We start from the raw sequence: 27,211 nt of genomic DNA on the forward strand, positions 1-27,211 counted from the left end.
TAGATTTTTTTTGCTTGGGGAGTAGTTAATGAGTGGAATAGATTGGCAGATTCCACTGTTGGCATCATGACTGTGAATGAGTTCAAAGTGAAGTATGATAGTTATTGGACAAATATTGGATAGTGCTATGCATAATGTTTAGGACTTCCTTCAATGAATCTATAAACTCCATGGAGTTGCCATGTAATAATAATAAGGATCAATAAGCCATATCTTTACTTAATCCAAGTATGAAACCGAAGTAATTTTTCCATATCTGCACTCTTTCTTTTATATGTAACTACTAAATTCTTTAGGTTTTTCATACCTTGCTTCTTTAGTATCCCTTTCCTGTTTTCAATTTCTTCCTTACTTTATCTGAGTCAATGAAGATGGAACTTAAGTAGCAGTTTTGTTTATGTGTGGTTAATTCTATTACAGAAAAATATTCAGCTACCATATTGCTTCATTGGATGACATTAGCCATTTTCTGTTGTTTAATTTTTATTTTACTAATGGTAATATAATAATAATAATAATAATAATAATAATAATAATAATAATAATAGTGGTTTCTTTGTGTGGAGGGTGGTTGAGCCGTGGAATGCATTGCCTGATGGAGTGGTGGGAGCGAGAACGGTCAGTGGGTTTAAGGAGTGGTATGATAAACTTTGTGTTTCTCAGGGGGGGACCTCCCCTCGATGAGTCTTGACAGACTTTATGTCTTAGAAAGGACCTCCCTCGATGAGTCTTTTGACTCCTTGGAGGCCTGAATAATAATAATAATAATAATAATAATAATGGTATTTTTTTTTTGTATTTTCAGAACAGGGTTATTTACCCCATCATTAGCCTTTGATAATGCTTGCCAGGAGATTGTCAAGAGATTGTATGATCCGATCTTACAGCTTGTCAGCAGAACATCAAGAATATTGCAAAATTCATTAAAAAAGTGTTCTGAATCAGTAAGTTAACTCAGTCTATGACAAAATGCATGCCTTTTTTATTATTATTATTGTCATTTGCATCATACCCCTGTGCAATTATTATTATACAGTATCTCCATGGAGTCCGGAGACCATGCTAACTTCTACACACAGGAAGCCTATCATACCTCTCCTTAAAACTAATCCACTGTGAGGGCAATCACAATTAATTTTGGCAGTCCATTCCAGTCATTCACCACTCTCCATCCAAAAAATTTAGCCTGCACACCCTTATTAATCACACTCTTACACAACTCTCACATATGACCCTACTTCTCTAACTATTGAAGATCAGTTAATGAGTAGCACTGTTGAAAATTGACTTTGTATATGATTCTATCATGTCCTCTCTTTTCTGTCTATGAACTAAACTTTGTAATCCACAAACCTTTAGCCTGTCCTCATAGGATGCATTCCACAGATGTGTCACCAGCATGATTACTCATCTCTGAATCCTCTCCACCACTTCCTGATCCCCAATAAACTCAGCAGACCAAATATGTGCATAGCAGTTAGGATGCAGCCGAATCATAGCCTTATAAAGAAGGATAATGACTTCCCTATCTTTACTTGTTAGCATGTTTTTAAACATCCAAGTATTTCTTTGAGCAGTTTTATCACCTTTTGCATTATGTCCTCTGAACTTCATTTCTCTGTCCACAATTAATCCCCAAGTCCCTGGCTTCAATGTCCTGCAATCCAGTACTATCAGTGTGATACACATTACGTAATCTTTTCAAACGAAAGTGCATAGCCATACATTTTGCAACATTAATTGATAATAATTATCCTTTGCAAACAATTCATTTAAATCATTCTGCAGAATATCTACATCACCTTTATCAAATCTTTCCCTCCCCAGTTTTGCATCATCAGCAGACAACTGAATATGCACCTCCCCTTTAATCTTTCACTATATCATTAAATATCCATTCCCATTTGCTCCAACTTTTGTAATAGTTCCATGTGCTATTGTGCCAAATGACTTTGCAAAGTCCAGCATTATCATGATATAGCCATTTTCCTTATCTAATTCCACTGCCCACTAGATTATAAAATGTGAATAAATTACTAAGACAAGACATAGACCTAACCTTTACAAAGTCCTGTTGCCTACTATAGAGTATCATATTCCTATCCACCCACTGTTAGATTTTACCTTTAATCAATTTTTCCAATACTTTAACAACCGTTCTTGAGATATTAATAGGTCTATAATTTGCTGCTTCTACCTTGGAGCCACCTTTGCATAATGGAACTATCCTACCCTATTTTCACTCCGTTGGTATCTTACCTGATTTGAGACCTAGATTGAACAACTTCATCAGAGGCAATGCCATTTCTCTTGCATTTTACTTAACACATAGGCTGACACCCCATCTAGTCTACTGCTGTATTCACATTGATATTTTTCAATATGCTGAACACCTTCTGTTCATCTACCTCAAGTTTGACATGTATCTCCGTCACATCAGCAACTGCAAAATCTCCACCTGGATGATACACCTTTGCAAAGTGATCACTCAGCAACACAACCATTTCTTTTGCTTCTGTCACCTTTCTACCATCAGCATTGATCAAAGTCATTCTTCCATAGTAATTTTTCTGCTTACTTGCTATATAATGAAAACACGTTTGGATTTACTTTGGCCTGCTTAACTGATTTGGGCTTTCTTTTTTTTTTTTTACCATACTAATCACCTTTCTTGCTTGCACTTTGCACCACTTAATCTCTACTTGGTTTATCATTACTGATAAACCAAGTAGAGATGTGTTTGTCTGATTCTACTTCTCTCAAACAATCCCTGATCACTTCCTATGCACTACTGACATTATTTCCTTAGATTCCCAAGTCATGACACTGCTCCAACATGTCTCATAAGTCTGTCATAGTTACCAGCTTTATAATTCAATATAAACCCTTTTTTGACAGAGAATTCCACATGTTTATCAACTTCCCAAAATAAGACTTCATGGTCACTTTTCCCCAGAGAAAAAGTGTCTATCTTGGTTATTGGTATATCTGTAACATGCTGTTTCAGGTAGTTATCCCTTAGCAACTGTAAAAATTCTCCTATCTCCATCCTCCAACTCATAGGTGAAATCCCCCAGAAAAACGGCTCAGCCTATATTTATTGTGCTAACCTACCAATGCTTGGTATCTACATCTTCCTGTGGACTTCCTAATCTAAAGTAGCAACCAACAATATACTGTATTTTGTGCTATTGGGCCCTGTCACACTAGATAGCTTGAATGAACCATCATCCCAAGACTTAACATCCTCTTTAAATTTCTAATTTTTTTTGTTAGTTATCAGCTATCATCAGCAATATCGCATCTCCTGTTCTGTTTCCTCTATCCTTCCTAAAAATACAACACTCTTTACATTCCATTCATGTAACTTTATCATTTTCTGTCATGTGCCTATGATTTTTGGCCAAGTCGAGCTGGCCAGTACCAAAAATTCCTCTCCCTTATTTCTGATACTTTGGGCATTCCTGTATATACATTTCAACATTCTGTTGGACCCACAGGTACCCTCAGCATTACATAATCATTTCTGACAATCTCATTTATAAGTGAGTGATAAATGACTGCTTTACCTTGATCACATTTCTCATAATATCTATAGTCTCCCTGGTTTTGCACTACCAAACTCACACTAGACAATTTCTCCAAACATCTAACTCCAAAACCATTCAAACATAATCCATCTGGCATATATAAGTTCTTTTGTCCATCAAATTTTCTCCATACACCTATAAACCACACAACATTCTTCCTGCACGATCTTTTCATTGACTCATTAGCAATCATGGCTCTTCTTCTCAACTTTGCCTTATCATTCCAAGTCTCATGGTCTTTGTTATTTTACTCTTCATTTTCACTTCTTTCACAACTCTTTTATATGCTCTTTCATTGTACATTTCTCCCCTTTTAAGTCATTTGTTCCTGCCAAAATAGGCTACTCTTCCCTTCTCCAAAACTAACAGCTTACCTAACTTCCTTGGGTTTTGCACCTGGGAAACGTGTTTTCATCAGCTTCTCATTAAGTGTACCACTTATAGTCCGTACTGTCACTTCGTCATCCACATTACTTTCAGCCACTTTTTTCATGCTCTCATATTTTGCACACTATAATTCACTACCTCAACATTCTCCAGAACATTTTTGCTATCTTTTCTTACTTTGCTAATATTCTTCACTTCATTTTCCCAATTTTCAAAGCTGTTTCTTTATTGTATTCATCACATCCTTTATTTTGTGCCCTAGGAAGCTTGAAGTAGTGACTCTGTTGTTAGGTGCAAATATAATTAGTGAATCACCATACCACATTATTGAATTAATTGACTTACCTTATTAAATTTTTTTTTATTGTTATTCATTGATAACTTAGCAACTTCTGCATGTGCTTGCTCCTTATTGCATTCATTATTCTGTTTGAGTTAATCTAAACATTTCTCATATTTTCTAACTCCAGTCGATTATTTAATAATATCTAATCTGGAAATTTCAAATTTTCATTTATGTTAATTTTTCTTTATTTATGTTATTATTATTATTAAGAGAGACCTCCTTAATAATAATACAGAAAAATAGTATGGCCTTCTGTGATGAGTCGGAAACCCATCGTGGGAGGATACTATTCATACCAGATGTTATATCTGTTCTTGAATTCATTCATGCCACTTGCACACATAACATCCAACAGCAATCAATTCCAATCATGCATGACTATGAGAAAAAAATCTAGCTCTCATCCCCTTCTTCACAGCATTCATTCTCAACTTCCAAGGATGCCCTTTCGTTCTTTCCCCACTTTCCATAAAATGAAAAATTCCATTTACTGAAATTTTGTATAATCTTTTCTGAAGTTTGTAACTCTCTATTATATCACCCATCTTTCTCCTTTTTTCTAGTGCCTGCAGTCTACAAATTCTCAATCTCTCTACATAATCAGTATTCCACAATCTTGATATAATTTTTAACACTTTACTTTGCATTCACTCCACTGTATCCAAATCACAATGGAAATTAGGAGACTAGACCTGTGCACTGTAGTCCAAGTGAAGTCTTATCAAGGCCTTGTAAAGAGGCAAAATGACATCCTTATCATTACATGTCAAAGTTTGTTTTAGCAGTGCAAATATCTTTTGAGTTGTATTTGCAATTTTTGTCTCTTTACAAGGCCTCAATAAGACCTCAGTTGGACTACTGTGCACAGGTCTAGTAATAATATGGTGGGGAAACTTTAAAGGAGGTGGATGAATGAGATCTGAGAATGGTGGTGGACAAGGAACTGAAATTCAGGGGCCACATTGCACAAGTTGTGAAGATATCACATTGGATAATGGCAATGATGTGGAGGACCTTGACATTTAGAAATAGAGGTTATGATTCCATTTTATAAGCCCTTGATCAGGCCACATATGTGTTATTGTGCACTGATTTGGTCACTGGATTTTCATAATATCCTCGTTGGTGACAAGGATGTGTTGGAAAGGGTACAAAGAAAATTCACAAAGGTGGTCGGTGGTCTTTGGAATGTAGAGTATGAGGGCAGATTGAGAGAATGTAAATGATAAAGCCTCATGAATAGGAGGATGAGAGGAGATATGATTGAGAGATATAGTTAGTCAGGAGTTGCTATCAGATTGACATGAAAGAAATTTTTCATAGAATGGGAGTGAGTCATAGAACAAGAGGGTGTGAGCAGAGGAGTGAGGGGATTGTTCTTTACGTGGAGGATGGTTTGTGAGTGGAATGTATTGCCTGAGTGTGTTGTGAATGTTGACACATTGAATCAGATTAAGGCATGGTTGAATGAGCTTTGTCAGACTCGTTCTACGATGAGTGACTCCATGGAGGTAAAATGTTAATAATAATAATAATAATCATTTACAGACAAAAAGTACTATTAGTAAGTCACAGATAGCACTGTGTGTAAAATATAAATAGTAGAGGAGTGGCTAGATAATGTTGTAGTGGGTGTGTGGTTTGTGTGGAATGCCCTCCTTGAGTCCATGTACTTGATCTCCTTGAAGGTCTCCCATAAAGGTTATAAATTATCACTCTTACTTTTCAACCTATATATATATATATAAAATGAATGCAAATGCAATGAAAGTAATTAAAGAAGGAATGAACGGGATAATCGTCGGTGGAGTGCAAATAGATGTGATGCACTTTGCTGATGATATAACTGCATTAGATGAGAATGAACAGGATTTAAAACACATATTCTTTTGTGCCGATAATGTTTTATCTGATTATGGACTTAAATTCTGCAAAAACTAAAATAATGGTGGCAGGCTCAAAAGAACAGAGCAAGATAGATCAAATAGTGATTAGAAGTAAGAATATTGAACAAGTAAATTCATTCACATATCTGAATGGGAGGAACTGTTCAAGAAAATGGGAGATATACAGGGTGTTCGGGATAAATTTGACATATTTATAATTAATTATATTTTTCCGTAAGTTACATGTATTAACACACACTTCTCTTCATTTAAAAGTTTGGACCCTTCTTCATTCATATACAAGATGTCAGAAAGGATGGATAGCTGGAACCCACCTGAATCATGGAAGAGAATAACTTGTATCATGATGATTCGTGCCCGCCATCAAAATAAGGATATTACGACTGCTGCCCAATGCTCCCTGAATACAGTAAAAACAATCAGGCATGAACTAGAGACTTGCAATGGTGACTACGAGGATGTAGCAAGAAGAAAGATCCCTAGCAGACGATCTGATTGCGTTCGTACAGCAGAATTCCTCGCAAATCTGCAGGAACAGGTGTTGAAGAACCCTGGCATTGGAATTCGGGCTTTGTTCGTGGAGTTGCTAACTGTAGTCAAGCCCTGGATAACAAGGGTAGCCAATAGTAGGCCGTATGTATGGCAGCAGGATTCGGCCCCTTGCCACACCTCTGGGAAAAGTCAAAAATGGTTGTCTGAAAATTTCTACGACTTCACCAGTCCAAATGTTTGGCCTCCAAACTCCCCAGACCTTAACCCCATGGATTATTTTGTATGGGGCGCAGTTGAAAAAGACACCAATCGCACTTCCAGTAATACAAAAGCCCAGTTAATGGATAAAATTAAAACAGTTTTTGCGGCCCTTCCCAGGGAGACTGTAGCATCAGCTTGTTCGAGGTTCCGAAGCAGAATTGAAGCTGTGATCGATGCTAATGGTGGTTATTTTGAGTAAATCTTGTTGATAGTATTGTAATTAACTCTGCCTGTAATGTTTTTTTGTCAATTCATTAAATTTAATAGATACAAAGAAGATTTTCTTTTTCCTTACGAAACTGTCAAATTTATCCCGAACACCCTGTAAGTTAAAAATATGAAGAGAATTATTATGACAAAAGTGGTATTAAAAAAAAAAAGAGAGAGATCATTTATTACAAGCAAGATGAAATAATGACATGAAAAAGATTTATAAAACATTTGTTTAGAATGTTTTCTTATATGGTGTAAGACTTGGACTATTACAGCAGAAGATAGGAAAGAGTTGTATGTGGGTAAGAAGTCTTATGTGAAATACAGGAGAACTGAGTTTTGAAGAAGACAATCATAGGAGGGAAAATGCACTTCCTAGGATATGGAGATAAAACAAATGGTTTGCAAACATATTTAAAGAAAAAGTATCAGGGAAAAGAAGAAGAACTGAATGACCCAAATTATTAAAATATGTACTTAGATTAACTGGAAGAGGTTATAAGCTATTAAAAAGAAAAGCTGGGAATGGTGAGGGGAGAATTGGAAATAGGAACTAACTATAGCAGCAAGGAATTAAATTGTTGTTTAGAATTATGATGGTGACTAGATAAAACTCCTTTTAAAACAGATGTTTAGTTGTCATCAGTGCAGATAAATATAATAGGAATGCAGGACTTTTTGTCTATTTTTTGTTTTTTAACATGAATTCGTACACATAATGCAACTGGGAGTGATTATATACATAGCGTTTCACTGTCATATACTCTGTTATTTACATGCTGTCTTAGGCAGCATGTAATAGAGATCAGATGAAGATTGGAGTTTGTGTCAGACTTTTTTTATTCCTCTCTGTAGGAGAGGAATAAAAAAAATAAGAAGAGTATATGTGAATGACATAGCAGATGATTATGACAAACTGAGGAGTCAGCTTAGAGCATTTCCATGGCATAAGAATTTGGAATGAAGAGATGTTAACAGTGCATGGTCAGATGGTCAAGAGATGTTTCTAGAAAGCTGCATCAGACTGTATAACTAGTCAGGAGGATAAATCAGGAAGGAGTTAGATGGATGAATATTTATCATTAAGTGAGAGTTACTGAAAAACAAAATTACATTTTCCCTTGCGCCCAGTGTTTTCCATCGCACTCAATTTCAGAACCTTAGAAACTGTATTCAGCATCATTCTACCACTTACTCACTCACTTCAAGGATTCCTGCACATTTATACTTTTCTGGGTCCCCCCCCCCCCCAAAAAAAAAATAAATAAATAAATAATTTTCCTTACTCTGCACTTGCAAAGTCTTGCCTGAACAACACTTTCTCAAACAAGCTCTACACCATTTCTCCTACACAATCTATACATTGACTCATTTTCCATCATGGTCCTTCTTCTCAACTTGACTCTGTCCCTCCATTGTGGCAGACTCGCAACCTTCTCTCTCACTTTTCTTAATTTGTTCATGCCAGCAGCTCTTTCATATCTTTTCATATACCACATTTTTCATCAACCGGATTATTTGTACTTGGGAGAATAATTATCTCTTTGACTTTCTTTCTCTCTCTCTCAGCCCAAGGGAAACAAATTTTGTCCCACTCTCCACAATCACTCCTCTTCTTATAGAGTCTCCATACAGACTATGTTGCTTTCTTTTACATGTCCCCTCTTTCCTACTCTGCTTCCCTTTTTCTTTTATTACTTTTCTACTATACCTCTTGTAAGTTATTTTTCCAACAGTTCTATCTCACATTTAACCTTTAACTGCTTATGAAAACAATTTTGTTTTTGAATATGTCAACAATGGGAGGAAGCATGTCATCAAATACTTTAAGAATTCAGGTAAGTTAGCTACCCTGTTTTAAACAGTAATTCTTTCACAAGTGTTTTGTTGATAAATTTTACACATTGTTAAAGTTTGGTAAACTTCCATGGAATCTTTGCTTTGTAGAGGATTTAAAAAGTGAATTGGAACTTTTTTTTTTTCAGATTAAAAATTTTGGAAATTTACAGAAGGAAGTAATTAATACTGTAAATTCAGTAATTAAAAAACAAGAAGAATTGACAGAAGTAAGTGCTTGATTATTATTAATATTCTTTATTCCAATTATTCAAGATTATCATCATTAGATCTTCACACAGATTCATCTTGTAATAATATATATGTGAGGGTGGTCTGAAAAGTTGTAAGCCTAACAATAAAAATACGAATTTATAATTTCAAAATTATTTTTATTTTTCAACATAATCTCCCTTAAGACTAATACATTTATTCCAGCGATGCTCCGGCACCATTATCCCGTTCTCTGTAGTTGTTCTCAGTAAGATCTGCAAAATGCCCCTCTATAGCTGCAATCACCTCTTGATTTGAAGAAAAACGCTGACCAGTGAGGAAGATTTTTAGTTTTGGAAAGAGATAGAAGTCAGAGGGAGCCAAATCTGGGAAATATGGTGGATGTTCCAATAATTCACAGTGCAGATCCCTTAATTTTCCCATTGCCAAAACACCTTTGTGGGCAGGTGGATTGTCCTGATGAAAGATGATTTTTTTTTCTTCTGCAAACCAGGTCTTTTCTCATGAATGTTTTCGTCTAGTCTGGTTAAAAGATCAGAATAATATTCCCTGGTTATTGTTTTACCCTTTTCAAGATAATTAATTAAACAACATTCCTTTAGCATCCTGAAACACTGCCATGACTTTATCTTATTTGGCTGAACAACTGGCTTCTGTCCACTGTTTTGAGTGCTGTTTGGATTCTGGTGTGTAACGGTGAATCCAAGTGTCATTCATAGTACTAAATCAATGCACAAAATTAATTTTATTCTTGTTAAAATGCTCCAGGCACTGTTCAGAGATTTTCATGCAAGTTTGTGTCATTCACATGGATCATCCTTCAAGGCTGGTACAGCCATGTTCAAACTTGGCAGCCCATTTCTTAATTGTTGAAAACGAAGGAGAAGAGTACCCATAAACTTTCATGAAATTCGAATGAATTTCTTTTTGCATTAAACCTTCTTTTACAAAGAATTTTATAACCGCACGATACTTAATTTTATCCATTTCAAGGAATACAGACAACACTTTGGCTTCCAACAGCCGTATAAAAAAAAACTACTTGGTAGAATGATTTGCAATTTCACATGGATGCTTATGACAGATGTACCGACTTAGAAAAAAAAATGCCAATAATGTTGCCATTTGTGGTCGAGGCAGAGAACTTTTCAGACCACCAGTGTGTGTGTATACACCCTCTGTCCAAAAAGAAACCGAAATTTTGATAGAAAATAAAACACAGGCAAATTACAATTATTCAAATCATTTATTTCAATCAATATACTCTCCCTCAGCTTTGATACAGTGTTTGGCATGGTCAGTTAATTAATTTTTTATATTGGTTTTTGGGATACTTGAGGATCGTAGTTACTGCTGCTTCAACGTTTTCAATGGTGTCATATCGCTTTCTTTTCATCAGCAAATGAAGTCGGGGGAAGAGAAAGAAGTCACAGGGTGTTAAATCAGGCGAGTGATCCAACACACAAACTTGGTTTAAACTGTCTCACAATGTTCGAATGATGAGATGGTGCATTATCATGCAAAAGTGACCTGCATCATAACATTCATGCTGTACACGAAAAATTCTCGCTATCCGTTGCTTCAAAACTTCGAGATAAAACTCACCATTGATCGTTTGGCCAGGTGGAATGAATTCTTTGTGGATAATGCTCTTGGTGGAAAAATCAATCAACTGGAGGAGGCCTTCGTCCAGCAGTGGACAGAAAATGGCTGAAAAGAAGAAGAATGCCCTTGGAATCTTAGAAACAAATCAGCATTGTCTTTACTTTTGACTTCTCCAAGCGACTTTTTTTCAGATGCCCCTCTTCTGGAGGTCTCCACTCAGCACTCTGACACTTTGTTTCAGGCTCATATTCAAAGCACCACGTTTCATCACCACTATCAATCGTTTCAAGGAAGTTTGAGTCTTATGAGTGATTTTAATGAGGTCCTTGCAGCGTTCAATTTGCTACATTTTTTGGTCGTCAGTCAAGTTGTGGGGAACAAATCGCGAATTCAATTCATGAAAGCCCAAACTCTCATTCAGCATGCTGTGCACAGTTGATTTTGGAATCCACAATTGATCTTCATTCAATCTCATGGATGATTTCAGGTTTTCTTTGATGAAATCACACACTTTTTGGATGTTAACTTCGCTCAGTCCAGTTTTTGGACTGCCCAGATTTTCATCGTTTTCAAGCATCTCACGACCACTTTGAAATCACTTAAACCACTCGTAAACATGAGTACGGGATAAGCATTCATCACTATATGCCATTTGATGCATTTCGGTAAAACTTTTATCAAGTTTAACACAAAAGTCTATCACAGCTCTCTGTTTGAGACTCATTTTCTGACCGTTCATCAAAACACACTATCACTTTTGGCACTATAACTTGACTTCTAATGAAACAAATGTCACATTCGCCGCTAGAGGGCCAGGGGAACGGTCGTGTTTTCAGGGAGCTCCCGAAAGCTAAGTACAATTTTGAATGGAAATTAGAATATATGTTAAAAATCATAACGTAATATTGTCTAAATTTGGTGGCTTGTTGTGTCTGTGTGATTTTGGTGTAAATTCTGTAAATTAATTTAGTCTTTAACGATACGTTTCATATATTTGAATATGGCGCCAATGCGACATAAGATAATGGCGTCCAAAAATACGACGCCATTGTTCAAAAACTATAATGTGAGAGAATTTGTCCAATGTGATGTGTGTGGAATGTATGCATTCCCGAATGAGGCTGGAGTATGGATTGAAAGTGATAGTGGTGGGAGAATGTGTAGAAAGTGTATGCAAAGTGAGGAGTCGAAGTATGTGTCAGGTTGTGAGACAGTTATGGTTGAAGAAAGCCAGAATGCGAGTGAAAATAGTGGATCGATAGGGAATTGCAGTGTACAAGATGGCAATGTGAGCGGTAATCTAAGAAAGAGCGAGAGCAATTATACAGAAAGAGAAAATGGTTTGAATGATAAAAAAAATGAGGAATTATTTGTAGGAAGTGAGATCGCTAGGCTGCGCGCAGTGATACAAGATGCGCAGCGGCAATTAGAGCACCTGCAAAACTCTTTCCAGAGTGATTCGGCTAACGTAAATAAACAGCGTGGGCGAGTTTCCGAAATGAAGGAGAGAGTGTTGTATGGTGACTCGTTATTAAGAGGAGTAATAGATGGGAGTGTAACTAAATCGTACTTACCGGGTGCGAAATTTAAGGATGTAAGTGAGAGTATTAGAGTGCAAAAACAGAGGGTGAAAGAAATAACAATTGTGGCTGGTATGAATGAATTGAAAGGTGATAAATTTTTTATGAGAGAGGACTTGAAAGTATTGTTAAAGGTAGCGAAAGAAAAGAGTGACAGAGTTAGAATGGTGAGTCTGTTACCGCGGTATGACAGAGAGGAGTTTAGAAGGAGGGCCATAATCGCAAATAATATTATGCGCAGGTTATGCGGACGGTGTGGTGTGGAATTTGTGGACGTGTGGAATGAGTTTGATGGGCGAAAGGACTTATACAAGATGGATGGCCTGCGTTTGAATGGACTTGGTGTGCGGAGACTGGAAAAAGTGTTGCTGAATGATGTGAAAATGGATGTGCAGAACCAGGGAAACTAGAACTACCAAGGAGGGGGGGAAGTGGATATCCAGACATCAGTGAGACAGTTGAGAGTAAAAATGTATATAATGTACCTGAGCCAGCAATAAGGACAAAAAATGGGAATGGGATATTTAGAATAATGCATCAAGATAGGGGTGGGACAAAGGGAACACTGCAATTCATGTATACTAATGCCAGGAGTATTAGGAACAAGAAGGAAGAATTTTTGGCCTTGATTGGCTCTTCCTGGCCACAGGTTATTGGCATTAGTGAAACATGGCTGACGGAAGATGATATAGTTAGTGGGATAGAATGTGTAGGTTATAGTATGTTTAGGAGGGACAGAGAGAATAAAATTGGGGGAGGGGTGTTATTGATGATAGCTGATGAACTGCAGCCAAGGAGAATTGAAGTATTGCAGGATAGTGAAAGGAGCTCATTTGAGGCTATTTGGTGTGAGATTGATACTGGCAGAATGAAATATACAGTTGGGTGCTGCTATAGACCAGATGATGGAATAGATGGTGGAGATGGTATGCATAAACAAATTGATGAAATGAGTGGAAGGAGGGTAATTATTATGGGGGATTTCAACTATGGTAACATTGATTGGAAGGAGGAGAGGACACATGTGAGGAAGGAAATGGATTTTATTCAATTATTAAGGGATAACTATCTGAAACAGCATGTAATTGAAAATACTAGGGGTGTCAGAGTGCTTGACCTGGTAATTGCATCTCAAAATTTGACTGTAATGAATATGACCATGTTGCCACCTATTGGTGAGAGTGATCATAAGGTCTTGACCTGGGAGGTGGCTAAAGGTGTGAAATTTGTGATTAAGACAGGGTATATGTGGAATTACCGTGCTGGCAAGTATGACAAGCTTAGGAGATTGTTTGGATCAGTGCCATGGCATGTACAACTGCAAGGGCTGGACGTCGATAGAGCATGGGAAGTGATCAAAGAGCATTTACAGGAGGTTATGGCTGATTGTATACCTAAGGTCCGAATAGTGAAACAAGGAGGGGTTAAATGGATGAATAACACCATTAAGCTTGAGCTGCAAAAAAAAGAAACAATTTAAAGAAAGGGGTGACCTGCAGGCACACGAATGGTATAAAGTGCAGGCCAGAAGGGTAACGAGTGTGGTAAAAACAGCAAAAGCCGATTATGAAAGAAAACTAGCTATGCAAGTAAAAGAGAATCCCAAACAGTTCTTTCAATATGCTGTAAGCAAGAAAAAACTGTACATGGCAAAATGATTTTAAGGAATGACGATGGTAAAGAGTTCGCTGAACCAGTCGATATAGTGGAGTTACTGAGCGCCACTTTGCAAAAGTATATCATCCAGGTGGTGACGTTGAAAAAATGAAGGAACCATTAGTTTATATGGGAATTGTGATGAATGAAGTGGAGGTGAATAGTCTATTACAGAACCTTAATGTGAATACATCTGTGGGATTGGATGGTATACCGGCATGGGTCTTGCGTGAAGCGGCTAAGGAATTATCAGTGCCCTTGGCCATGTTGTTTAATCTGAGTCTTGGGTCTGGTTTAGTCCCGAAGGTGTGGAAAGAGAGGAAAATAGTTTCACTGCATGAAGGAGGATCCAAGACTACGGTTGCAAATTATCGACCGATCAGCATATCAGGAGTCGTTGTCAAGGTTTTGGAGAAAGTAGTCAAGGGAAAAATACAGGAATGGATTGATGAAAATGAGATACTGTGCAGGGGACAGCATGGCTTTGTGAAGGGTAGATCATGCCTCAGTAACTTGCTCAAGTTTTATAACAAGGTGACGGCTGAACTGGATAAGGGAAATGGGTTTACAGTGATACTGCTGGACCTGGCAAAGGCGTTTGACAGGATACCACATGGAATTCAAATCTGTAAACTACAACATATGGGAATGGATATAGGGTTGGTGAGATGGATAGCTGGGTGGTTGATGGAGAGATATCAAAGAGTAGTTTATTCAGGAGTAGAGTCCAAAAAACGGCCTGTGACTAGTGGTGTGCCACAGGGTTCTGTTCTTGGACCACTGCTGTTTAATCTGTTCATTAACGATATAGGGAAGGGTCTAAGTGGGACAGTTCATTTGTTCGCTGATGATGCAAAGTTGGGTAGGGCGATAGTGAATGCAGAAGATGTCAAAGTCTTGCAAGATGACTTAGATAGATTGGAGTTCTGGACTAAGGAGAATGGATGTCAATTTAATGTGACAAAATGTAAGGTTATGCATTTCGGAGTGAAAAGATTAGCAGCAGTATACCACATTGGTGGAACTGTACTCCAAGAGATTGATGAGGCCAGGGACTTGGGAGTGTTGGTGGATAGGGAGATGAAGTTTAGGGGGCACATTGCAAAAGTAGCTAAATCAGCTCATCAACTCACTTGGTTGTTGAAAAATACCTTGACGAGCAGAGAAAAACAAGTTATTGTACCTCTGTACCGAGCCCTGATAAGACCTCATCTCGACTACTGTGCCCAGATTTGGTCACCTCGGTTCCTTCTTGATGGGGAGGAGGTTGAGAGGATCCAGAGGCGAGTGACTAAGATGATAGCAAGTCTATGGAATGAACCATATGAGAACAGGTTGAAGATTTGTGGGTTGCAGAAACTAGTTGATAGGCGGAAAAGGGGAGACATGATTGAGACATTCAAATTGCTAAAAGGATTCTATAGGATTAATTTAGATGATATTTTTGAGATCAGGACTGGTGGTGGGAGAACTAGGGGACACCCATGGAAGCTGGGCAAGAGCGTGGTTAGCAGGGTTGTTAGAGCTGGGTTCTTTACTTTTGGAGTGGTAAATGAGTGGAATAAGCTGCCAGAGTCTGTTGTGGGTGCTATGGCAGTGAGCGAGTTCAAGGCAAGGTATGATAGATACTGTGAGAATGTTGAACAGCTGCGTGAACATGATGTTTAGGGCCTCCCTCGATGAGTCTAAGGACTCCTGGAGTAGCCCGTGGTAATAATAGTAATAATAGTAATAGTAATAAACAGTTGACACAACACTAATGAAGGTTGCTGCTTTCGACAACAAAAAGATACAACAGGTGGCGCCACTAGTTTATTCTATTTTCAATAATATCGGTTTCTTTTTGGACAGAGGGTGTACATATATATATATATATATATATATATATATATATATATATATATATATATATATATATATATATATATTCCTCTTGAGTTCCTCTTAATAGTATTATAGTTTGTACCTAATATACACACACACATGGTTGGATCCATCAAGACAATCATCGGAATTTTCTGTTGTTTATATACCTTTCATGCACATGTAATGTACTGAGGATGTTTTATTGATTCTCAGAAAGGAACATTTCTTAATTAGTTATGGTTCTTAAATGATGGTTTGGTTTGCTGAGTGGTTGCATATTTGGATGTGGATTCAAATCCTGCCTTGAGATTGTCTTTAGATGGTCAGTTAACTTCATTGCCTGGTTTGATACCACTGTCCCACTTATTGGAGGCCTTGAAGTAGCTTGAAAAAGTTGATTGGTTTCTAGAGCAGGATTTCTGTACTATGTAAAAAATATAAATAAAAATACCAAAAAATATAAAATTCATAAAAATAGAAAAAAAAATCCTTAGCCTACTCATAGTGTGAATGTACTGTGGGTTTATTTACTAAGAACTCTTTCTTAGGTAGGAGTCACATAAAAAAATTCATTTTTTTTTTAAATGGTAAAATTATATTTTACCTTTTCATTGTGGTTGCATAATCTTTCTTCAGTTATTGAAGGTGTCACCTCTGGGTCTGGCTCCCACTGAAGAGACCTCAATAAAGGTCTAAACTGGTCTGGGTAGTGACCCCTTGTCATAATGCATAGCATTATATATGTCTGAAAGGAGATGTGCTTTGCATTATGGATACTAAGGCAAGTGATGTGAAGTCATTCCACCTTTGCCACGAGTTGTCGCAGCCCTGAAGATACTTCAGTCACAAACTTTGTTTGCTTACACTCAGATAAAGGATTAAACTAAATATATAATTAATATTCTTACAATCACTGAACCGGCAGCTGATATTTATAATACTTTGAATTCAGATTTATTATTATTAACACCAGACCTGTATGGAGTCAAAAGGCTCGTTGCAAATCTCATTATTAGATATCATTATTTGCATATCAAAAATGCAGATGTTAAAGATGTTAAAGACTATGAAAAAAAAGTACTGTAAGCATGAGACCTTCTAAACATTGCTCACGAACATACATAAGTTACCAACAGATAAATGGATTATTTTCTGGAATATAGGATGAACTAAATGTATCCCAGAGGTTATGAATTTGAACCAGACATATCCCATGTCTCGATTTTCTCCAAATTATAGAACATAACATTACTTACCTTTCTAATTATGAAGCTAACAAATTATGCTTCAAAATGGCCAAGCCATTTACATAATTAAACATTTCCTGTTTCTGAAGTAAAAAACCCTTTATTAAAAAAAAACAGTAGACTTTTAATTACAGAATATAAAGACAATATTACTGTGCTGATTGATTCCAATGTTTACAATTGAAAAATTAATCTTCTCCTAAGATGAATTAGCAAATTGCATGGAAATTGCATGTTATTTCTCCACTGAGAAATCCCAGTTTTTCTGTTGATAAAGAGAAACTCAATTAGGAATTGTCATGCAATTGTTAGGCATAATGTGCTAAGTAAATATGAGTAATCATCCATCATAGCATAATTTAGGTTTGCAAAAAGCCAAATTGCTTTGTTGTAACAGGCTGTTTTTCTTAATTAATTAAGAAATTATTACATGTTATTTTATCATTCCCTTTTTTTTCTATGTAACAGGCTATTAATCTGTTCCTACAGTTAGCACTGCAAATCCATACCAGCTCAGTCAGCTTCTCTGGATTCTTTTCAAAATATCATCACCTAGAAAACCAGGTGATGAAACTGTAGAAAGTTATCTAAATGCTTCCAAAGTGATCCAGTTTTCTTGGCCTGCTCCTGTCAGTCCAATAAAAATCCCATGATATGGAATGATATTTGATATGTAATGAAAAGAAGAAGGAGAAATGATTATGGGAGAATGATATTTGTTAATAGTGCTGAATAAGATGATATTTTTGAATTTTGCAAAGATATTTGACAAATTACAAGTTGTCAAAGTTGAGAAAGAAACCAATGGTTAACATGCCTAGAAGAGTGTAATGGGAATGGCAACATCCCAGAAAAAAAAAGGTAGGCAGTGTCATGCACAAGATTCTTTTCTGGGACCACTATTGTTCAGTCTGTTTGATAATGATGTTTTGCATAAATTGACAGGGTCTATTTAAATCTCTTCAAAAAGATTTAATTAGAGCTTTACCAGATGAGTAGGATTGCTGTTTTAGTGTTGCTGAGAGAGAGTGCAAGATTTCTCACTTCAGTCTACAGAAGTGTCATATTATCTTAGTTACTGACCTCTGGACCCTGAAGTCTGTAGCCAATACAATATCAAGACTCTGTAATGTTGGTTATGTGGATAGGTTGACCACAAATAAATTGAAAGTTTAATGAATAGATAGCAAAGTTATGATATAAAAGAAATTCACATGTTAGAGTGGGGGGGGAGAAACAGAGAGAGATGGGAGGAAGAGGGGAAAAAGAGGCCATTCTTTATGTTACTTATGTGGAGAAGTAGAGAAGAGAACAAGTGGAATATGCTGCCAGGTTATTGTACATTATCTTACAATACAATATGATGGAGTGTTTACTGATTGAGACCTCTTGCAACAAGTATGTTGACTCCAGAGGTGTCTGTAAATAATAATGATAATTTAAATCAAAGGCAGAGTTGTACAAGAGATTGGCTATCTGATAAATATAGTAAATTCTGTATAGGGAAGGGGAATAAACTCCTAAGATGAGGTGACTAGTGGTGTTGTGCTACAGGATTCTGATTTAGGCCATCGTTTAATTTTTGTGTTACCAAATATGCAAAAAGAGAAATTAAATGGATAATTAGCAGTTGGTCACAGATTATATAAAGTCTGTAAGAGCTATAAGGAGTGAAGCTGATGTTGAAGCCGTCTACATCAACTTATATTGCTTACACAGGCAGATGAGTGATGCTTCTGATTGTCTCTTGCTAAGAGTGAGTTTTGCAATTTGGAAGACAAAGGTAGAATGCTGTGTATTTTGATTTTTGATTGTTGGAGAAGTGCTGAAGGAGGCAGAGAATTAAGGGACCTTAGAGTAATGGTAAATGAGGAGTGGAAATTTAAGGGACATTGAGAATTGAGAACAATACAGTGCATTATAAGACATTATTGTTCCTTTGTACGAGGCCTTAATTAGGCTCCATTCAGACTAACACATGCAAATTTAGTCTTTTTTTTTTTAAGTGATGAGACAGCTTTGAAAAAGACTCTAGAGAAGAGTATCAGGATAATATTATTTCTTTAGAATATTGGGTATGAAGACAATTTGGGTGAATAAGTCTTGTGATGCCCATGGAATCACAAGACTTATTGCACACCACAGATTATCAAGTCTTCGCAGCTCAAGCCTCTTACTTGAGCCAGTTTCTTAATTGCTAAATTCTATCCCTCACTCTCTTTTAACACTTTCTTTCTTTGTTCCCACACTTACCTATACATTAAAGATACCAAGAAATTTTATAAACTTATTTTTAATCATTTTTTTCCCAAGTAAGCAAACAAGCAAGTAAGCCAAGTTTGCACCTGAAGTATTTTCAGGTCTGAGGCAATTCGTGGTAAAGATGGCATAACCACTCGGCCAGCCTGGATGGCTGAGTGGTTAGCATGTCTGCTCTCCGGTCAAGAGGCTATGGGCATGGATGTTTGATTGTCTGTAGAAATACTAGTGGTGGTTGGCAGTAGATGGTGTTGGTGTAGTTGCGATCAGTTGGTGGATTGTGAGTAGTGGAAGCAGAATTATAGAGTGGATGCCCTCCCTCGATGAGTCTTTGGACTCCCTGGAGGTGAAAAATAATAATAATAATAAGCTCTGATCACCTGCCTAAGTATCCCATAATACAAAGCACATATCCTTACAGACATGTATAATGCTATGTATTATAGGAAGGATCACTACCCAGACCTTGAAAGTTTATTTTTCACTTGGTTAGAGTATAATAAATTTAGTTTAATCCTTTATCCAAGTGTGAGCAAACAAAGTTTGCGCCTGAAAGTATCTTCAGGACTGGGATAAGGTGGTACAACACCAGGGCATTCCTTGCAAAGGCAGAGCAAGCTACCAACACTCTTTACTCAGTATCTCCCATAATGCAAAACACATCTCCTTGCGAATATTTCTAATGTTATGCATTAAGGGAAGGGCCACAACCCAGACTAGTTTTGACCTTGATTGAGGTCTCTTCAGTGGGAGCCAGGCCCAAGTGGAGATACCAGGCAAAAGCATTAGCAGGTCATCTCTACCTATAGGAGTTGCCAAATGGTGTGCCACCCTTTTTTTAATAAATTACTCTGGATTTAGAGAAAGATGTTGAAAGTTTATTTTTCACTTGGTTAGAGTATAATAAATTTAGTTTAATCCTTTATCCAAGTATGAGCAAACAAAGTTTGCGCCTGAAAGTATCTTCAGGACTGGGGTAAGGTGGTACAACACTAGGGCATTCCTTGAAAAGGTGGAGCAAGCTACCAACACTCCTTACTCAGTATCTCCCATAATGCAAAACACATCTCCTTGCGAATATGTCTAATGTTATGCATTAAGGGAAGGGCCACAACCCAGACTAGTTTTGACCTTTATTGTGGTCGAATGGGAGTTCATGTTTCTCATCATCGGCCTTTGGAGTAAAAAGCATGCTGAGGATCAGCAGACAGTGTGAGGGGAAAGAACGAAAGTTAGAGTAGAATAGTAGGAGATAAAAGAGGCCTCAGCCAACCTGTTTTAGCTGTTCCACAATGTGGGTTTGGCTAAGAAGTCTATATACATAACCTCCTGTTACCTGTTCTTTTTTTTTTTTTATATAAAGAAAAAATTACCGTCAGTGCGGTTAGCCTAGTGGCTATGCGCTTCGCAACCATATGCCTGGGGAAGGAGTGTCCTAGGTTCGATTCCCGTCGGTGACGTGAGGAGCTGAAGGATCTTCCTCAGCCATAGCCAAGTTAGCCAGTCTTGGGTGTGGACAGCAGGGTTTTTTCCTCAGTTTATTCTGGGGTTTTTCATCCCGCAAAGCAGGCAAACTGGCCTTGAGAACTTAACACTACAGGCCATGGGATATACCGGGGCATAGGGCTGACCACCTTATCCTGTAAACGGATTGAGGTCCGATGATCAATGGACCCTCGACACCGCAAGGTAAAGAGGGTATAAAGAAGATGAGATGAGAAAAAATTACCATACATAAAACAAATTTTAAAATAAACCCAAAACCCTGAAGTTCGCATTTAACTTTGTCCAAATCAAAAAAAAAAACTTATCAGGTGTTTGTGGAAGATATCCGTTGACCACCTGCTTTCGACCGCTATTTAAAAATTGCTATTAGCTGGTGATTGTTGTTGTCACTTATTAAACTTGTTGCTTAATAAATATGCTAACTTTAAGGTTACTTGTTCTTCAGTTTCGCAGGGAGTAAGTTCCAGGAAAAAAAGCAATAGATTAAGTTTAAAGTGATTATAATTACATTTTTTTTATTTATTTTTATTTTTTTTAAGCTTAATTTTAAAATGAAAGGTAATAATTTAATAATATTTAGTAATGAAATTTAAAGTTTTTTTTTTTTTTTTTTTTTGCAAAGAGGAACTGAAAGAAGGACATGAGAAAAAAAACAGTGCAATTAGCAAGGACAAACCTAAAGTAAGAAACAGCTGGGTGACATGAATGACCAATTTAAGACTGAAAGAAGCGGGGGAAGAGCCTGGCCTGGGCGATGCAGCCCACAAGCAGCTGCACCACCTCGATGTAGGCCTTCGCAGCCCAGGTTCACAGGATACCCCCTCCTGTGTGTCCTCCTATGTGGATCAAACAGAAACAAAACTTAAAGGATTTTTTTTTTTTTTTTTTTAAAAACTAGCAGAGCTGTACTAATAATCTAGAGCCTTTTCGACATATCGAAAATTAATTCTTCCTGTTCACTATTGTAGGTTTTAAGGATTAGCACGGGTAGCTTGCCATTACCGTAGTAATTTACCGCTGCAAGGGCTCTGCGCAAAGCTATCCCCACTTCATCGCCTCCATTCGGGCCTAGGTAGCAATCCTCACTTTCGATGTTATTTATATCTTCTATAAAGACATCGTCCCACTCCGCACTGACCACGTTTGGTCCGTTTTTCCCTGTGAGTTGTAGTTCAACATCTCCGAAAACTTCTATCCCCTTTTTTACCAGATTCTTCTGCTTGGAGTCCCCTTTTAAATAGTGCAGTAATAATGAGTTCGCTTTCACGTAGGGGATCTCTGTGGGTTCTGGTATTGCCCTTGTTTCAGTTTTGCCTGGAGTTCCTTTATGAGGTTGTCCTATTACTTCTGAGACCTCTTCTTGTTCTTCTATTGTTTCAATTTCAGCTCGTGTGTTGTTAGTAGGTGGTTTTTTGACCGACGAATCTTTGGTCTTCTTCGCTGACCGTGTGGTTACCCCTTCTGTTTCCTTTGGGCTCTCTTGTTTGTTTGTTTTTCCAGTAATGGTGGCATCTTCCGAATTCACAACCTTGTCTTTTTTTTTTTTTCTTTTCTTTTCCTTCTTTTTACTTCATACTTTCTGGGTTTTTGCATGGAGATTTCTTAAAAGCTTCTGTTGTTGTAGTTTTATCTTTTTTCTGGCTCTTTGAGTCTTTTTCGTCCTCACTTGATGTCTCGTCGCTTTCATTATACCATTTCTTGTGACGCCGATTGGGGAGAGTTTCATCTGTTTTCTCTTCGTTTTCTCTTTCTGTTTCTATTTCATTTAATACTGTGAGTGCTGGAAAGACGTCCGGGTCTAAGATGTTTGTGCCTGTAGCTGTGTTGTCTGCGGTCAGTGAGTCTTGCCTTGTAGCTTCTGTGATTGGTGAAATAGTGCCTCCTGCTTTTTCTGCAAGTGTCCGACTAGGACAAACATTGATTTTGTGGGTGGTGTCCCTACATTTCAGACAGGGTGCTTCACACTGGGATAGTGCATGTCTTTCCCCCCCCCCCCCCATGCAGTTCCTGCACTTGTTCTTGGGGCAGTCCACACCTAAGTGCTCCAGTGATCCGCACCGAAAGCACTGTCTTTTTACACCCGGATAGCTAACCATCACCCGGGCTAATCCGATCGTGACGAAGTTTGAGATTTCCTCCTTCATCATGATCGAGAACGAGACCTCTCCCGACTTCCACTGAGGAACCTCAGCGTCCATGCCAATTTTTATGTCCTTCATGGCTCCCCATCTCGAGAAAACTTTGATTATATCTTTATCTTCTTCTAGATATTCTAACGGGAACCTTTCTATTTTGACTGTTTTTGCAACACTTCCAACCACAAAGGGATGAAAGACTTTCCCATTGCACTCTATACCACTCAGCAGTTGCTCATGTGTTGCAGCATTTGCGCAAACGACCTGATATCTCCTCCCCCCATACGGTGTAAAACCGGAAATTTTGTCCGCCCCCACTTTATCTATGATGGTTTTTGCAAAGGTTCTCTTATGGATCTCTATGTCTATTTTGAAACCGAGGGTTCTCACCCTCGGTAAAACCGAAGACATTGTTTTAAAAAAGAGAGGACGTCCCTATATCACGAAAGTAAGTTCCCAGACAATTTGCGTTGGTCAAAACGGAAGGGCCGTGAATTGAAAACAAAAAAGCCAAAAGAACAAATAAAGCAACTCTTACCACTGATGTCAGTCTTACCACCAGCTTAGAGCTTTCTCGGACGACCGCAAGAGCACAATCCAAGCCTTAAGAACGTTGAAAGGAGACTTCTGGAGCTCTCGTAGTCTGCCACTGGAATCCTCGAAAGTAACCGGACGCTCTAACTTGCCCTTGAACTGCAATTGGTCTGCTACTGGAATTCTGCTTACAAGTGAATCCTTAAGGTAGTCCAAACTCGGAGAAATATGTCGACCTTGAGAACTTGACCTTAGGTCTCTTCAGTGGGAGCCAGGCCCAAGTGGAGATACCAGGCAAAAGCATTAGCAGGTCATCTCTACCTATAGGAGTTGCCAAATGGTGTGCCACCCTTTTTTAATAAATTACTCTGGATTTAGAAAAAGATGTTGAAAGTTTATTTTTCACTTGGTTAGAGTATAATAAATTTAGTTTAATCCTTTATCCAAGTATGAGCAAACAAAGTTTGCACCTGAAAGTATCTTCAGGACTGGGGTAAGGTGGTACAACACCAGGATATTCCTTGCAAAGGTGGAGCAAGCTACCAACACTCCTTACTCAATATCTCCCATAATGCAAAACACATCTCCTTGCAAATATGTCTAATGTTATGCATTTGTTTGCTCACACTTGGATAAAGGATTAAACTAAATTTATTATACTCTAACCAAGTGAAAAATAAACTTTCAACATCTTTCTCTAAATCCAGAGTAATTTATTAAAAAAGGGTGGCACACCATTTGGCAACTCCTATAGGTAGAGATGACCTGCTAATGCTTTTGCCTGGTATCTCCACTTGGGCCTGGCTCCCACTGAAGAGACCTCAATAAAGGTTGAAACTAGTCTGGGTTGTGGCCCTTCCCTTAATGCATAACATTAGACATATTCGCAAGGAGATGAGTTTTGCATTATGGGAGATACCGAGTAAGGAGTGTTGGTAGCTTGCTCCACCTTTGCAACGAGTTGCCTGGTGTTGTACCACCTTACCCCAGTCCTGAAGATACTTTCAGGTGCAAACTTTGTTTGCTCACACTTGGATAAAGAATTAAACTAAATTTATTATTACTACCCAGATCAGTTTCCCTAATAAGTGCGGGGTTACTTCTCCAAAAACTCGTGGGATCCCCGGATCACCCAGTAATGAATGACATATAGGATCAAAAACTCAGCATTTTTCTCCTCAGTAACAGGTTCAACCTGTCACCGAGAACCTCGGCATTGGCTCTACTCCGTGGCAAGCTCACCCCACCACCGACCAGAGCTGCTCATATTTCATCTATGGGGTAACAGCAACAGCTATGCTTCGGTTAGCTTCATGGCTACAGCATTGCCATTCATTAACCCCCCCCCCCCCACACACACACACCTGGGTAGCAGCAACAGCCATGCCTCAGTAAACTTCATTGGCTATAGTATTGTTATCCACCACCCAGGCGTCCAACCGGTTTTGACTTAGAGGTCTTGTCACTGGGAGCCTGACCCAGAGGTGGTGATACCAAGGTTGAAGTAATGCAAAACTTATATTTACCTATATGAGTTGCCACAAGGTGCTTTGACCTTATTAAATAAAAATCTCAGGATGAGAGAAAGATGTAGAAAGTTTGTTTTTTACCTTGGGTGTACTACACGTTAAAGATACCAAGAAATTTTATAAACTTGGTTTTAATCCTTTTTTTCCCCAAGTAAGCAAACAAGCAAGTAAACTACGTTTGCACTTGAAGTATTTTCAGATCTGAGGCAACTTGTGGTAAAGGTGGCATAAACTTTGATCACTTGCCTATGTATCCCATAATACAAAGCACATATCCTTATGGCAGAGGCATAGCTAGAGGGGGGGTGCAAAAGGGGACGGTCCACCCCGGGCGGCGTTTCGAACATTTTTGAACTTTTGTGGTTAATTCTAAAATACAGTCTCAAGAACTCATTCCCAAATATTGTAATCCGACTGCGAATTTCCTTGAGAGGAGTTTTTCTAAATTAAAATTGATTAAGAATTACTTACATTACTATGAAATAGACTTCACCAATGTCATCGACAATTTTGCTAACAGAAAAGCAAGAAAAATAACATTTTAGAATGCTGGAATTAAAGTTTTACTTCAAAAATGAACAGTGTTTTAATTTATTTCCCTATACGTCGTTTTGACTTTTTGTAGTATTTTTGGTGTGTATTGAGAGGGCGGCAAAAGCTCTAGCTATACCACTGCCTTATGGAGATGTATAACGCTATGTATTATGAGAAGAGTCACTACCCAGACCAGTTTTGACATTTATTGAGGTCTCGTCAGTGGGAGCCAGACCCAGAGGTGGTGGTTGTGCATTACTTCAACCTTGGTATCACCACCTCTGTGTCTGATTCCCACTGAAGAGACCTCAATAAATGTCGAAACCGGTATGGGTAGTGACTTCTGATAATACATAGCATTATACATGTCCATAAGGATATGTGCTTTGTATTATGGGATACTTAGGCAAGTAATAATAATAATCATATGATGATACACAGCCGTGAGTCCACTTTACAGGGAGGTACGGCACCATCTCAGTCCCCCCCCCAAATTTTATCCAGGCTCCAGAACCGGCATAGCTGACGAATCAGACCTATGCTGGGTCAGTATTCCTGACTGTAATTCGTGTGTTCACTGGACTGGTTTGCCTGCTTCCGGGATAAAAAACCCCAGATAAATGGGGAAAAACCCTGCTGTCCACACCCAAGACCGGCTAACTTGGCTATGGCTGAGGAAGATCCTTAAGCTCCTCGCATCGTTGATGGGAATCGAACCCAGGACACTTCTTACCCAGGCATATGATTGTGATTCTGATTAGGCAAGTAATCAGAGCTTATGCCACCTTTACCACGAGTTGCCTCAGACCTGAAAATAATGAAAGCAAGCCAAGTTTGGGCCTTCAGGCCCAAACTTGGCTTGCTTGCTTGTTTGTTTACTTGGGAAAAACAGAATTAAAACCAAGTTTATAAAATTTCTTGGTATCTTTAACGTATAGTAAACCCAAAGTAAAAAACTTTCTACACTCACATTTTTCTCATTCCCTCTCTTTTACTGTTTTTTCTATTCTCTCCTCCTCTATCATTCCCATAACTCTGTCTCGCTCCTACTCGGAGTTGCTTTGCATTCATTGTTTCCAGATATTTAATCTCTTCTTTCATGCTTCTCGACACTTTTCCAAGACATTCTCTTTCTCTTCACTTTCTCTTTCAGAGCCTCTCTCTCTCTCTCTCTCTCTGTCTGTCTGTAAGCCACCTACTGTTGCTTGCCATACATCTTCCCAGTTAACACCTTCGAAAACTTCACAATGATTCAAACTTACCATACTCTCCACTTTTACGGCAGCATGACATCAGAAATGGAAGAATACTGACTGACAGAGACAAGTTGCATTTTTCTCATTATCCTCATTGTCTCTGTCAGTCGGTATTCTTCCATTTCTGATGTAATGCTGCTGAGATCTGTTATACTAATGGATAAATCACAAAGTTCTTCCTATTTTCTACATGGTCCATATATATGCATTCCCTGATCTCTCAACTGCCACATATCTA

General features: G+C 38.0%; 1 protein-coding gene across 1 annotated transcript in view; it reads left to right on the forward strand.

Annotated features, from left to right (window-relative positions):
* LOC150093743 (dynamin-1-like) overlaps positions 1 to 27,211 on the forward strand; it is a 293,501-nt gene that overhangs the window by 200,826 nt on the left and 65,464 nt on the right. Inside the window, exons 11-12 of the mRNA XM_090413039.1 lie at positions 806 to 944; positions 9,182 to 9,262. Of these exons, the coding sequence (XP_090269165.1) occupies positions 806 to 944; positions 9,182 to 9,262 (220 nt within the window). The remainder of the gene's footprint in view (positions 1 to 805; positions 945 to 9,181; positions 9,263 to 27,211) is intronic.

Source organism: Typopeltis vanoorti, chromosome 23 (assembly GCF_054136105.1).
Source record: "Typopeltis vanoorti isolate ZY-2024b chromosome 23, IOZ_Tvanoo_1.0, whole genome shotgun sequence".
Taxonomy (NCBI): domain Eukaryota; kingdom Metazoa; phylum Arthropoda; class Arachnida; order Uropygi; family Thelyphonidae; genus Typopeltis; species Typopeltis vanoorti.